Consider the following 13,915-nt stretch of genomic DNA (forward strand, 5'->3'; position numbering starts at 1 on the left):
GCTCCTCTGTGCTGCTGCTGAATAAAACCAGCGCCGCTGCTGCCTTATATACCCGCGGCCGGCTGGCGCTGCGCAGTGGAACTGTCCAAAGTGCTGAAACAGACCATCAGCTGTTTAATTGCCGGGGGGACAAAAACACCGATCATAAAAATTGCTAAGTATGAAATTGTGCTCTGTAAAGCTGGTGTCTTTATCCTAACATTGCATTGTTGATAATGAAATACAAATCGAGCACTGTTGCATTTTTTCCAACCTTATTCAATTCCTGTAAGGCAACATAGCAGCAGCGAATAGTTTTTTAAAAATGCCAATCACTGTTCTGTTCTATTTAATCTCTTGCTATCTGTCATCATATCCCAGCGAAGAAAATGTCTATTTATACATGATGCTGACGTTAAAGCCTGCCTGTTTTCAAGGTAGCAGTATGTTTTTGCTGAATATTTTCGATTAAAACATAATATTGAACTACTGGAAATGCTCACTTTGTATGTTCAACCAAAAAGCATTAATGTTCTTTGGCTTATTTTTTCACACCAATATAATATTTCTTATGATTTATAATGTACGGTCAGGGGGGATTCCAATGAAATCAAAGGCAAAAAAGGCATTTTACCAGACATGTTTTTCTTCAGAAATATTGTATACTAGCAAATGCACACAACTGTCATTTTCTCGAATAGTATGTATACTGTTGCCACTATACATGTTATCTGCTGAGTAGATGTCTGTCACTGTCTACTTCATTGAGTTTCCTACTGATCCCTTACTAAGCCCTTTTTGTCCCACAATTGGAGAAACTTGAAAATGCAGTGTTATACTCTTCACTATGATTCTGTAACTAGACCTGTAATGTGCCCAGGATGTTATAGCTGACTGGTATAAAGTGAAGTCAACCATTAATTATGCAGTAAGAGTTTCTTACTCTCACCTCTCATCTTGTGTCAGAAACTTGGAAGTTATGTGCTATGCCTTAGGTGTGAAGGTTAATCTCTTAGATTTTTTGAGCCCTGGAGGATGCTGTTTGGCTTCTTACCAGAGACTTCTGACATTTTGTTATTCGTGCAAAGACTACAGGCTCATGATATTTCATCAGGTGAACTCGTTTTATTTCATTTTTTTTGGGACTGTTTTAAACCGAAGTAGTGAATCCTATTGGAATAGACGGTAATTATTAATGTGAAGTAATAACTAACTGTCCAGATAGGAAAATACATCGCACGTTATGCAATATTGCATATTCACAAATCCCTTTATTTAAAATTGAACTATTTTAATGTCTTTATTTCTTTTAACTTTAATTTATTATGCATTTAACAGGTTTTCTAGTGTTAGTTAATGAAACATCTATTTAATAAGGTATGGCTAAAATGATCCCAGGACATATGAAATAATGTTTCTATAAAAAGGAAAAGTGTATTGTGACTATTCATTAATGTATGGGTCTGTTTTTTTTTTTTTTTTTGTCAATTATTATTCACCACAATAAAGCAGCTTTGACTTGGTTGGCAAAATGATTTATAGACAGTTTCATTATTGTGTTTTAAAATGCCTTGACACATCCAAATGAGTTTGGCACCATAAATCTCCTTTCCACTCTGTTTAAAGAGTAAAAACATCAGGAAACCTTGTGGATTAACTCCAGTAGCGCCGGTTCCCTACTCTTTTTTTATACATTTGATTACTAATATTAATGCTCTGGTGCTTTGTTTAGTGTCCAAATGCAGGTTTTGTATATTACAGGGTTTTATTAAGTAAATCCATTCCAATGTCAAGATGTGGAACTTGGTTCTGAAAATAAGGTGCAAGCTAACAGATGAGGCATTTCTCATCTTTTAAAAATATACCTATATATGTATAAACTCATATAATTAAAGCAATAATTAAAAGGAATACTAAAATATATGGTAATATTTTAAGAAGCATTATAGGTCATATTGTAACACTGTTAAAAAGCCTATAGTCCTTGACTTTCTTATTGCTACCCAGTGATAGATTAATGCTAATAGGCATTTATAGATTAAACTTGTTAATGATGATTCTGTACCTTTGCTTCTTTCATGGACGTAGGCTCAGCAGTAAAAATGACTGATTAAGTATTGACAGCAAAGTGCCATTCACTTTACTATAGTTTCCCTTTGGAGTCAGTCCCATGGAGGTTGGTGTAGTCCTGGAACAGTATACTCTCCTTAAGATAAAGATACAAAATATTTTTTTTTTACTAAACAGGAAAAAATGTTACAGTGATACACTGTGTTCCCTTTGACATTAATACATTAAAATATGCAAACCAACCATGTCCCTTAGCATTTATTCCAAGTTTTGGATACACCTGCGCAAGGAGTATAATTGTTGGAGTTGATAAGATTGGACTGGAGACAAAGAAGACTATTTATTTATAGAAAGGGGGTCACCTTGCTCATAGCAGAACATATTTTTTGTTTTAATTTTGCCATCTGTCTTCTGACTACTAGGTTGGAATTTGCATGTACCTTTTTTTTTTTTTTACCTCAGAGGCACCTATAACTAAAATTAACATCTGGATAAAATAAATTAACAAAATTGGGTCCACAATTGGTTTTCTTAAGTGTGTGTGTGTGTGTGTGTCTTTCTGACTATGTTGATTCTGAGATTTCAATTATTTTAAAATTGATACAGAATTATCCCTGAAAAAGCAACTGGTTTATTAAGATTGTATATTTGCACTATGAAAATGGTCAGATTGTGGAATGCAGCAGCTGCTGTATTAAATTCATAAGGACACAGAAAGAAGGTACTGCAGAGTGTTCTTAGCACATAGTCAGAGCTATTTGATTTGAATTGCCATGGCTGGAGCTGAGAGAAGAAATCAAGATATTGGTCAGCAAGAATACGAACTGAATTGCAAGAGCAGTAGTAGAGATATTTCTATTTGCAGCATTGCCTTAAAAAAGGAAACGCTGCAGGACTTGACACTATAAAAATATATGACACAGCAGGCTATGACAATTTATTTTTATGTATTGATTTATGCATGTATTTATTTATTATACCTTTGTAGTTCACATGACTCATACAATTAATGCGGCAAATTCTGAGGAGACTGTATCGGATATCACTTATTCAGTTTAGTTGGAAGTAGCTTATTTTAATATACAACTTTATGGGTGACAGTAGGACCCATTATAAGTAATTGAAATCCCTCTTCGTACATGCTATTTAATCTGAATGCTTTTCAACAATAACCAGAGCCTTCAATGTCATACATTTAAGAAAACTAGGAAAGAAACCATTGCACTTCTCCCCATTCCATAGACTCATAGTAAAATATAATCATGAGGTTTTTCTCCGCTTTCCTGCAATTGTGCATAGTTGTTGCAATCAAGGTAACCAAGGACTGTCAATAAGTGGAGATCTACTCCCTTTAAATGGCGTTGATCCCAGTTCCACATGTATGACATAGACACTTATGATGCTGTGAATGTTTTAAACTTTCAGCACATTCCCTATACAATTCACTAATTAAATTGCTCAAGCTCCTTTTGCTTCCATATGACTGTTGTGAGTTATTACAAAATTACTAAACAAGTTAATTCTTGATATATGTGCATATATTATTTAAAACTGAGCAATGCTTATCTGTTATTCATACATGAACAATTTCGAAAGATACCAAGATTGCCTGTGATGCATTAATGGGTGTGTGTTTATGTAGGACATCAGTGCCCTATTATTCCATTTTGAGGTGCCTCAAGGGACTATGATCTAGTCTCCTGAACAGATAAGTGTATTCCAGTTAGTCAAGAGATGGTAATATCATGCCAGTGCAGTCAGAGAAACAAAAACTATGAATTATTAAATTCTGATATTAAATTCAGTAACACCTGGGGCTACCACCTTAGATTTTGAGAAATATGCATACATCTATATTGTATTTTGTAATGCATATAATTTAGACCTAAGTATATGTTCTTTTTTTTGTAAATTAGACAGACATTTGATATGTGACATTTCCTCTAGATAAATATGATTCTCTGATTTCCACTTACAATGATAAGTGAGAACTGAATTATATCTGCAGCATATCAGTATTTGGTGCAGTCCCTAAGGAGGAGACTTAAGGGAGTTTAATAAATGTGTAACTAGTATTTCTACTTTTTGTTTTTGGGTGGTTGAAGGTTAGAATGTATTTAATTAATAGCTTAATTTTCTTTCTGTCCTACACAGAAGTGAAGTTCAGACTATGAAGTCATCAGTATGCAAAACACACAATAGTGAATCTGGGATAAATGATGAAGAAACCATAATAGCATCCTCTACACTACACAGACTGTCAGCCCCCTTTTATTTGTAAGACTGTGGAACAAACAAACAAACTCTGATGTAAACGTGATGTTTCTGTGATTCTTTGAGGGAATCTATTTCATGATTATTACCTCTATATACATTAATTGTCTGTTGTGATTGCAGTCAAAGCAGTTTCATTTTTTTTAAAAGCACACTTTGCCCCCGTTGGCAAATGCTACTGAGCAGCACCTGGTTTAACATTAAAGGTTACATCTGAATTGTTAATGTGCTTGGGAAAGTACTGCATAGGGTTTTTATGATAAATACTGCACCAAAACCCAGATCTCATCCCTGTTTAACGATTTCCAAGAAGGAGAGCAGTATCAGCAGGTGTAGCTGCTCAGAGGAATTTAATATTCAGCTATAAAAATGTGCTTTCTGTGCAAGCTGTGATGAGATTCACACAATTCAATTAGATTTATGTTTTAGTTAAATCAGCTCAGATCCCCAATTAATGCATGCATACATTTTTCATATGATATATAAATATATAAATATTGTCTGTTTATCATCAGGGGTAAAACATATCTGTCCTCCTATCTATTTATCTTACACACACATACACTCCGAATTCTCAAAAGTAATGTAAAATGTAGTCAAACCAAAATATTGCTTTTGAAATCTACAGTCAATCGACGGCTAGTGTCTTTCAATTTGTATTGCACCTGAGCTCTTATCTCCCTAGTTGAACTATTTATTGTCCTAATTTTCCCACCTGAACTATCTTCCCCAGCGTTTAAGGCACTAATGATTCAAAGGGAGTTATACACCTGTGTTAAAGTGTAGAAAGTCTGACTCAGGGTTTGTCTAAAAATCATTTGCCCACAATTACAATGTTATAATGTGATTAATGCGAAACCCCATGTCTAATATGAATTCAGTCCAGTTTTGTCCAGACTACTTTCAAATGAAGGGTGTGAAAACTTTTACAGCTGTATGTGAGGACGGGGTTTTCTGCTGTTGTACAATTAACTCGCAAGTCAGATCTTTTACATCTCCAAGTATCGATTTCCCCCCTCAGCAGTATGGACAGCTCCATTGTGCAACGTAAGCTACGGCAGTGCTATATAAGCCAGTGTGTGAGGGCTTTCAGTTCAGGCACTGCTATTCTGTACCACGATGGAATACCGGACAGGTTCTCCGCATAGGCGAGGCCGTGCCGAGTGCGCCCGATTTAACCCGAAGCTCGGCTCATCTGTAGACCAGCAGTTTCCTCGGACCTCTCATGGATCCGTTTCTTTTAAGAGAAGTAATGGAAGGACGACAGAACAATACAACCGTCCAGTCCTCAGACAACCCGATAGAACAGAGTTTGCACAGCAGCTGAGATATGAAAATGCCGATGAAAAACAGGTGCTCCATGGGCTGAATGACCGCTTCGCTGGCTTCATTGAGAAAGTCCATCAATTGGAAAATGAAAACAAAACTTTAGAAAAAGAGATTAGCGAGCTTAGGCAGAAGGAAGCATCGTCTTTTGCTTTAGCTGAAGTTTGCGACCCAGAAATTACAGATCTGAGGAGACTCGTTCAAGAGATCACCCTCCAAAAGGCTCAGATTGCATTGGAGCAGATTCGTGTAGAGGAAGATGTGGCTGTTCTTAATTTAAAGCTTGAAGACAAATCCCGACTTAGATCCTATACCGAGGACACTATTAAGACTTTGAAGAAGGCTGTTGATGATGCTAATCTATCGAAAATGGAGTTGGAAAAGAGAGTCAACTCCCTCCTTGAAGAAATACTTTTCCTGAAGAAAAACCACCAACAGGAGGTGTGTGAGATGTGGGCCCAAATCCAGGAAGCTCAAGTTGGGTTAGAAGTCAAAGATTTTGGCAAGGCAGACATCACTGCGGCTTTGAGGGATATCAGGAAGCAGCTTGAAGGTCACACCGGCTGCAGCATCCAGCAAGCCGAGGAGGGTTTCCGCACTCGGGTGGAAAAACTGACCAAAGCCGCCGAAATCAACAGTGAAGCCCTGCGGGCCACCAGACAGGAAATCAACGAGCACAGAAGACACCTGCAGTCCAAGAGCATTGAGCTGGAGACGGTGAAAGGCACCAAAGAGGCTCTGGACAAACAGCTGAATGACCTCGAAGAAAGACACGATGCAGAAATCAGTCATTACCAGGTAAGATCGAAGGCCATTTATTAGAACATTTTTTACATTCATGAATTCAAGTACTGCGAAGCGTTTCACTAAATGCATGCATTACTGTCTGCTTAGAAATGTTGGTATAATTGAACATATGACTGTATAACCCCTCAGAAAAATAGAGATTGTTTATTGCTCTTCAATGCATTTGCAAGGACTCTATTTTAATTATATGTATAATGTTCAATCCAACTTAATGTTAGTTTACATGTTTCCATGTTTTGTATATTATTCGGTTTAATTCAGTCTTGTTAATGCTTTAATCGTATCTTTTTTGCATTCAACTCTGACTAAATAACGTTGTGGAAACAATGTAATAAAGTGAAGTTAGAATAATATAGTGTTGTAACAACACATTTGTAAAATCCAATGAATATTGTCTAAACATTGTAAAAGTATACAATTACATTCATAAAACAACTTTCTACAGAAACAATTCTCACAAATTCCAAATTAGAGTGAAATGAAAATATTACATAAATAAATATACTTACACACGTATATAGTCATATAGCTAAAAATAGAATTGCATTTTATATGTATTGTAATTCCAGAAATTGATTTATGAAATGTGCATTCAGTGTTACTGTGCCAAAATCACATCGATATCAATGTGTTGTCAGGGTAAAACACAGTTCTGATGTGTAAGCTGAGATGGATTGACATTAGGTAGTACAACAATTACAGTTCTGTATATAAACTTAATTAAACAGAGTAATGTAATGTAAAATGTTGATGTGTTGCTTTGCAGGATACAGTCACTCAGTTGGAGACTGAGCTGAATCACACCAAATTTGACATGTCTGGACACTTGAGAGAATACCAGGATCTGATGAATGTCAAAATGGCATTAGATGTGGAAATAGCATCTTACAGGTAATAGCAGCGTAATCTTGGTGTGCTCTACATATAGACTTGAATAGGAGCCTGCAATGGTTCCTTTAAGTTATCCATTCTCTTCTACTGTACTACTTGTGCAACAATATAATTCTAGCATGAAACACAATCTAGTCTTCTCCCAGAGTTGAGGGAGGAAGGGGTTCAGACTATTATAACTCAAGGTGTATGTTAAGACTTTGTGAAAGGTGTGTCTGATTAACTGCAGTCATAAATATTATGAAGTTAAAATGGAGATTAAACATTTTGCTTTACTGCATGCTGTGTAGGGACTAAAAACATTTTTTTTACATAACAAATGTATTCTTCAAAAATAACACACCTAAGAAATGTACAAAACTGTTTGATTTCATGCTGAGAAAGTATATTGAAATATCTTGGCATGTACTATATCAAGCAAATTGATTTATTGTATATCCTATTTACACCTGTGTAATGCATTTTTTATTTTTTTTAAGGAAACTACTGGAAGGGGAAGAAACCCGCCTCTCTTCAGTGTCTGGTGCCCAGGGTTCAGTGCCTTATATGTATAGACCATACCCAGTGTACACTCTCCCGAGCCTCACGAGGCTGAAGAGCAGGACTGGAAAGGCAGAACCACAGTACAATTTTGTGGAGGAGATCATAACAAAAACGACCAAGGAAGTAGAGATGATGGAGATTGAAGATGCAGCATCTCAGGGAACAAATGGTGACTATGACAAAATTTGGGAAGTGAGCAGTGAAGAAGAGGAGGCAGCTGAAGCTCAGGAGCCTGAAGAGAAACAGGAGACTCCAGGAGCAGATGAGCAGCGAAAAGAGATGTTACCCGAGGCCACTGACCAGGGAGAAACTGCAGCTGGAGGTAAAGAAGAGGGAGGTGCTGTTGAATTAGAGGAAGAGGTCCCAGAAGACATGGAACAGGTGGAGGAAACAGATGATCTGAAGGTGGAGAAGGAGGTGACAGAAGACATCGCTGAGGCAGTGGAAACCTTGGGGGAGGTCAAAGAAGCTGCTACAGAAAAAGCCCTAAATGACTTAAAAACACTGAGTGAAACTAAAGAGGCAGCAGAAGACATAGTGGATGATTCTGAATCTCAACATAGTGAGAAAACAGAACTACAATCAGATGAACCTCCTGAGGACAAACCCCAGAAAGAAGTAACAGATGACTCTGAAGACACAAAGCGGGTGAGTCCTGTAAAAGAGAAAGTGGAGCTTAAACCAAAAGAGCAAACTGTCACATCAGAGGAGGAGAAACCTGAAAGGATCATCAGTCCAGAGAAAGAAACCCTCAAGGAACTGCAAGAAATAGAGCTTTCAAAACCTGATCCTGAGGAAGAAGAGAAACCCACAGATGTCAAAGCACAGCTTAAGGAAAGTCCCGTAAAGGAAACGGTCAAGCAGTTGAATACAGAGGAGGATTCTGTGTCAAAATCTGAAAAGACTGAACAGCAAACAGGCTCAGATAAAGTGGTAGCTGAGGACCTTCCAACAGAGGAAGTGGTGAGCCCATTGAAATCAAAAGATGATCCTTCACAACCTGAAATAGATGTATACAAAATAACTGCAGATACTAAACTTGAATCACAAGAGAGCGACAGTGCAAGGATCTCAGAAAAGGATGAGAAAGAAGCATCTCGATCAGATGTACCTACTGAGGACAAACCCCAGAAAGAAGTAACAGATGACTCTGAAGACACAAAGCGGGTGAGTCCTGTAAAAGAGAAAGTGGAGCTTAAACCAAAAGAGCAAACTGTCACATCAGAGGAGGAGAAACCTGAAAAGATCATCAGTCCAGAGAAAGAAACCCTCAAAGAACCCAGTGATGCAGACAGTTCAGTTCAACCACAAGAAATAGAGCTTTCAAAACCTGATCCTGAGGAAGAAGAGAAACCCACAGATGTCAAAGCACAGCTAAAGGAAAGTCCCGAAAAAGAAACTGTCGAGCAGGTGAATACAGAGGAGGATTCTGAGTCAAAATCTGAAAAGACTGGACAGCAAATAATCTCAGATAAAGTGGTAGCTGAGGACCTTCCAACACAGGACGTGGTGAGCCCATTGAAATCAAGAGACGATCCTTCAAAACCTGAAATAGACGTATACAAAATAACTGCAGATACTAAACTTGAATCACAAAAGAGTGACAGTGCAATGATCTCAGAAAAGGATGAGAAAGAAGCATCTCGATCAGATGAACTTCCTGAGGACAAACCCCAGACAGAAATAACAGATGACTCTGAAGACACAAGGCGGGTGAGTCCTGTAAAAGAGAAAGTGGATCTTAAACCAAAAGAGCAAACTGTCACATCAGGGGAGGAGAAACCTGAAAGGATCATCAGTCCAGAGAAAGAAACCCTCAAGGAACCACAAGAAATAGAGCTTTCAAAACCTGATCCTGAGGAAGAAAAGAAACCCTCAGATGTCAAAGCAGAGCTTAAGGAAAGTCCCGTAAAGGAAACGGTAAAGCAGTTGAATACAGAGGAGGATTCTGTGTCAAAATCTGAAAAGACTGAACAGCAAACAGGCTCAGATAAAGTGGTAGCTGAGGACCTTCCAACAGAGGAAGTGGTGAGCCCATTGAAATCAAAAGACGATCCATCACAACCTGAAATAGACGTATACAAAATAACTGCAGATACTAAACTTGAATCACAAGAGAGCGACAGTGCAAGGATCTCAGAAAAGGATGAGAAAGAAGCATCTCGATCAGATGTACCTCCTGAGGACAAACCCCAGAAAGAAGTAACAGATGACTCTGAAGACACAAAGCGGGTGAGTCCTGTAAAAGAGAAAGTGGAGCTTAAACCAAAAGAGCAAACTGTCACATCAGAGGAGGAGAAACCTGAAAGGATCATCAGTCCAGAGAAAGAAACCCTCAAGGAACCACAAGAAATAGAGCTTTCAAATCCTGATCCTGAGGAAGAAGAGAAACCCACAGATGTCAAAGCACAGCTTAAGGAAAGTCCCGTAAAGGAAACTGTCGAGCAGGTGAAGACAGAGGAGGAGGACCAGCTATCAGACTCAAGGAAGGTTATATCTGAAGATCTTCCATCTGAGGAATTGGGGAGTCCATTGAAATCAAGAGACGATTCTTTAAAACCTGAAATAAGCGTAGAGAAAATAACTGCAGATACTAAAGCTGAATCCACAACCCTTTCAAAAGAGGAGAGTGTGAGTGAGTTGAAACCCACAGAGGGCAGCACTGCAGTGTCTGACCAAATTGAGGCCAGAGCAGTGTCTGCAGACAAGCCCAGCGCATCAGTGGATAAAGCATTAGAAAAGACCACGGCTACTGTAGAGAAAGTTACAGAGAAAGAATCAGAGGGAAAGTCAGGTGAAAGCACAACACCAGACAAAGTAGAAGAAATGAAGCACACAGCACACTCTGAGGGCAAGGAACAAACAAGTAGCAGCTCTAAAGAGGAATAGACTGTCAAAGAAGCAGAGAAGCCTGTTAAGGATTCACTGGTAAAAGACGAGGGTAAAGAAGAAAAGAAAGCTGACCAGTGATTTGAAAGAAAGGATTAGTTCTGAAAAAGAGCCTATATTTCAAGGGAATGGCTTTGGTGCAAGTGAACATACCACTCAGGATATGACAAAACCGCAGACCCCAGGGTTTCCCAAAAAGATATCTAAGTGTACTGAAAATCAAAAACGACGCTGGAAAGTTTAAAATTGATTTGAAGAAGTGCATGTGAAAAGCTAAGGCTGAGCAATAATGCAAAATTCAATACATCTTTGGAAACGCTGAGAGAATATGTTATTGGTACATGAAATCTGTGCACTAGTATTACAGGCCTTTCACAGATAAGCTTGACAGCTTTGACTGTATGGTGCTATCTCATTCAGTGTCACTATATTGTATTGTGGCATCACTGAATCTTCTTCATCACTACAGTACTTCCTTCTGGTCTAAAATAAATATTGTCTTGCTGAGAAAATCATTGTCTGCCTTTTTCTTTTTCAAATATAATCATAAAATGATTGATCCATTATTAAAGAGTTGAATTCATAAACATAATATCAATATGCTTTCAATCGGATGTTGATAGTTGTTAAAAGTCCAGTCTTTACATTGTCTTAATTTTTATTTATGTATATTATGTATATCATGATTGTAATGATTGTATTAAGCACCATAATGTGATCAGAACATCAGATTATTTATAAAACATACCTTAAACTGAGACTGTGTCATAGTACACACTACAGACCTGTAGATTTGACACAGCCCCACTGCTGCAGTTCATCAGCACTTGTTTATAGGAGAAATAATTAAGATAGGCACAATACTCAGTGAACCAAAACGTTTATTTGCAAAGGTTACAAATGAAAATACAGAGCATGTCGTTCTCAGCATCCAATACTGAGAGTTTAGAATTCATGTTTATACAAGAATATTAGAAGACCCAAAATAATAACTTATTCCAATTACTCAACAGGTAAATTGGGAAACCATAATCTCATTGAAGGATGTACAGATTCAATAGTTGCGGATGATTGCTGATGAAAGCAAAACAAAATAATCAGTTGTTCATCTCAACACAAAACTAAGTATCACCAGTTGGCACAATCTTAAACATTCAGGTCACTATGCTCTAACTAAGCTTCCCTCCCTTACCTCAACTATTTTGTTTTTTCTTAACCCTTCAGATACATTTGCTGTGTTATTAAATCCATACTGTCCCTCAACCTTCACAATCAGAATGGTTTAAATCAATGTGTTTGTTATTAAGCTTACAATTAAGAATATGATAAATATTAAGAATATGATTTTTTCTAATGAAAAAGCAGGAAGTGTCTTACAAATAGTAACTAATAAGTAATAATAGGTAACTTATAGTTTATAGAAAGTTTTAAAAGTGATATAAATTAACCAGTAGTACCCAAAAGAAATTAACTAGTTTATGTGTATGAAAACATATTTTCATATATGGCTATTTGGTCATTCTTTGTGAATTATATAATTGGCAATCCATAATGTTAAACATAGGGAGGTCATTTAAATATGCAAATATCTGGATTTACATGTCCTGAATTATCTTCCAATGCTCTTTAAATTCTATTTTCATGATGATGTAAGTCCCAAAGTGATCCCAGTAAGTGCCAAAGCAGCAGATGTGTGAGTGATTACTCTCAGACTCAGCACTCATGCAAATCCCAATTTGTTTCATTATTACAACTGTAGGGAAGGTAACAATTTATAAAATATACAATAATTGTATACTTCAATAGAAAATAGGTTAAGATTAATAATTTGTATCTGACCCTGTGGCAGGGAGGGGGTTAATTGTCCCTCCCTGTCTGCTCATGAACTGCTGGTGGTTGGGGTGATTGATCAATTAAGTTCAATCAACCCCAGCCACCTGCTATATAAGGAGGCCTCAGCCGCCCATTAGGTAGTTTGTGTTGGAGAGTTAGGTGTGGGAGGAAGCAAGCACTGTGTTGTGTGTGCTGTTTTGTTTCGGGGTTGAAGTTTGGTTTCTGGCCACGGTGAAGTACTTTGACCAGCGTGTGTATTTTGGCTTGTTTGGTTGGCTAACATTATTTGTTAATACATTTAATAAAAGTATTGTTTTTCAATACCTGCGGTCTGTCTCTGAGCCTCCATTCCTGGCCACCCCACCTCAGACCCATACACTCATATCAAAGAAACCCTTTCATTTAATTACAGACATTTCATTTATAACATCTAATTGATTATTGTATACTTTAATTGTTTGTACAGGAGTGACCAATAGGAATTACATTATTGAAAGAGTTACAAGCAGGGTTGGGAGAATCGGGAGGTTTCTGGAAAAAAAAAAAAAAATATATATATATATATATATATATATATATAAGAACATAAGAAAGTTTACAAACGAGAGGAGGCCATTCGACCCATTATGCTCGTTTGGTGTCCATTAATAACTAAGTGATCCAAGGATCCTATCCAGTCAATTTTTAAATGTTCCCAAATTTTCAGCGTCATCCACATCGCTGGGGAGTTTGTTCAGATTGTGACGCCTCTCTGTGTGAAGAAGTGTCTCCTGTTTTCTGTCTCGAATGCCTTGAAGCCCAATTTCCATTTGTGTCCCCGGGTGCGTGTGTCCCTGCTGATCTGGAAAAGCTCCTCTGGTTTGATGTGGTTGATGCCCTTCATGATTTTGAAGACTTGGATCAAGTCCCCATGTAGTCTCCTCTGTTCCAGGGTGAAAAGGTTCAGTTCCTCAGTCTCTCAGTAGGACTTTCCCTTCAGACCTGGAATAAGTCTGGTTGCTCTCCTCTGAACTGCCTCTAGAGCAGCGATATCCTTCTTGAAGTGTGGAGCCCAGAACTGTCCACAGTATCCAGATGAGCTCTAACTAGTGCATTGTACAGTCTGAACATCACTGCCCTTGTTCTCAATTCTACACTTTTGACAATATACCCTAACACTGCGTTTGCCTTTTTTATTGCTTCCCCACATTGTTTGGATGGAGAAAGTGAGGAGTCCACATAGACTCCTAGGTCTTTCTCATGCGATACTTCATCTAGTTCTATTCCTCCCAAAGTGTAATTATAGTGGACATTTTTGTTACCT

The 13,915-nt window shown here is 37.7% G+C and overlaps 1 protein-coding gene across 1 annotated transcript; it reads left to right on the forward strand.

Moving 5' to 3' along the window:
• The first annotated feature begins 5,442 nt into the window (after positions 1–5,442).
• On the forward strand, positions 5,443–10,779 carry LOC136716302 (neurofilament medium polypeptide-like). The gene is made up of 3 exons (XM_066693902.1): positions 5,443–6,447; positions 7,223–7,347; positions 7,827–10,779. Exons 1-3 carry the CDS (start codon positions 5,443–5,445, stop codon positions 10,777–10,779), a joined length of 4,083 nt encoding a protein of 1,360 aa, XP_066549999.1.
• Positions 10,780–13,915: the final 3,136 nt, after the last annotated feature.

The sequence above is a fragment of the Amia ocellicauda genome, chromosome 20 (assembly GCF_036373705.1).
Source record: "Amia ocellicauda isolate fAmiCal2 chromosome 20, fAmiCal2.hap1, whole genome shotgun sequence".
NCBI lineage: Eukaryota > Metazoa > Chordata > Actinopteri > Amiiformes > Amiidae > Amia > Amia ocellicauda.

Bases quoted from the DNA above. Each gene is read 5' to 3' on its own strand.
- LOC136716302 (XM_066693902.1), top strand. From the start codon at position 5,443: ATGGAATACCGGACAGGTTCTCCGCATAGGCGAGGCCGTGCCGAGTGC. The intron at 6,448-7,222 runs GTAAGATCGAAG...GTTGCTTTGCAG, and splicing joins CAGAAATCAGTCATTACCAG to GATACAGTCACTCAGTTGGA. The intron at 7,348-7,826 runs GTAATAGCAGCG...ATTTTTTTTAAG, and splicing joins GTGGAAATAGCATCTTACAG to GAAACTACTGGAAGGGGAAG.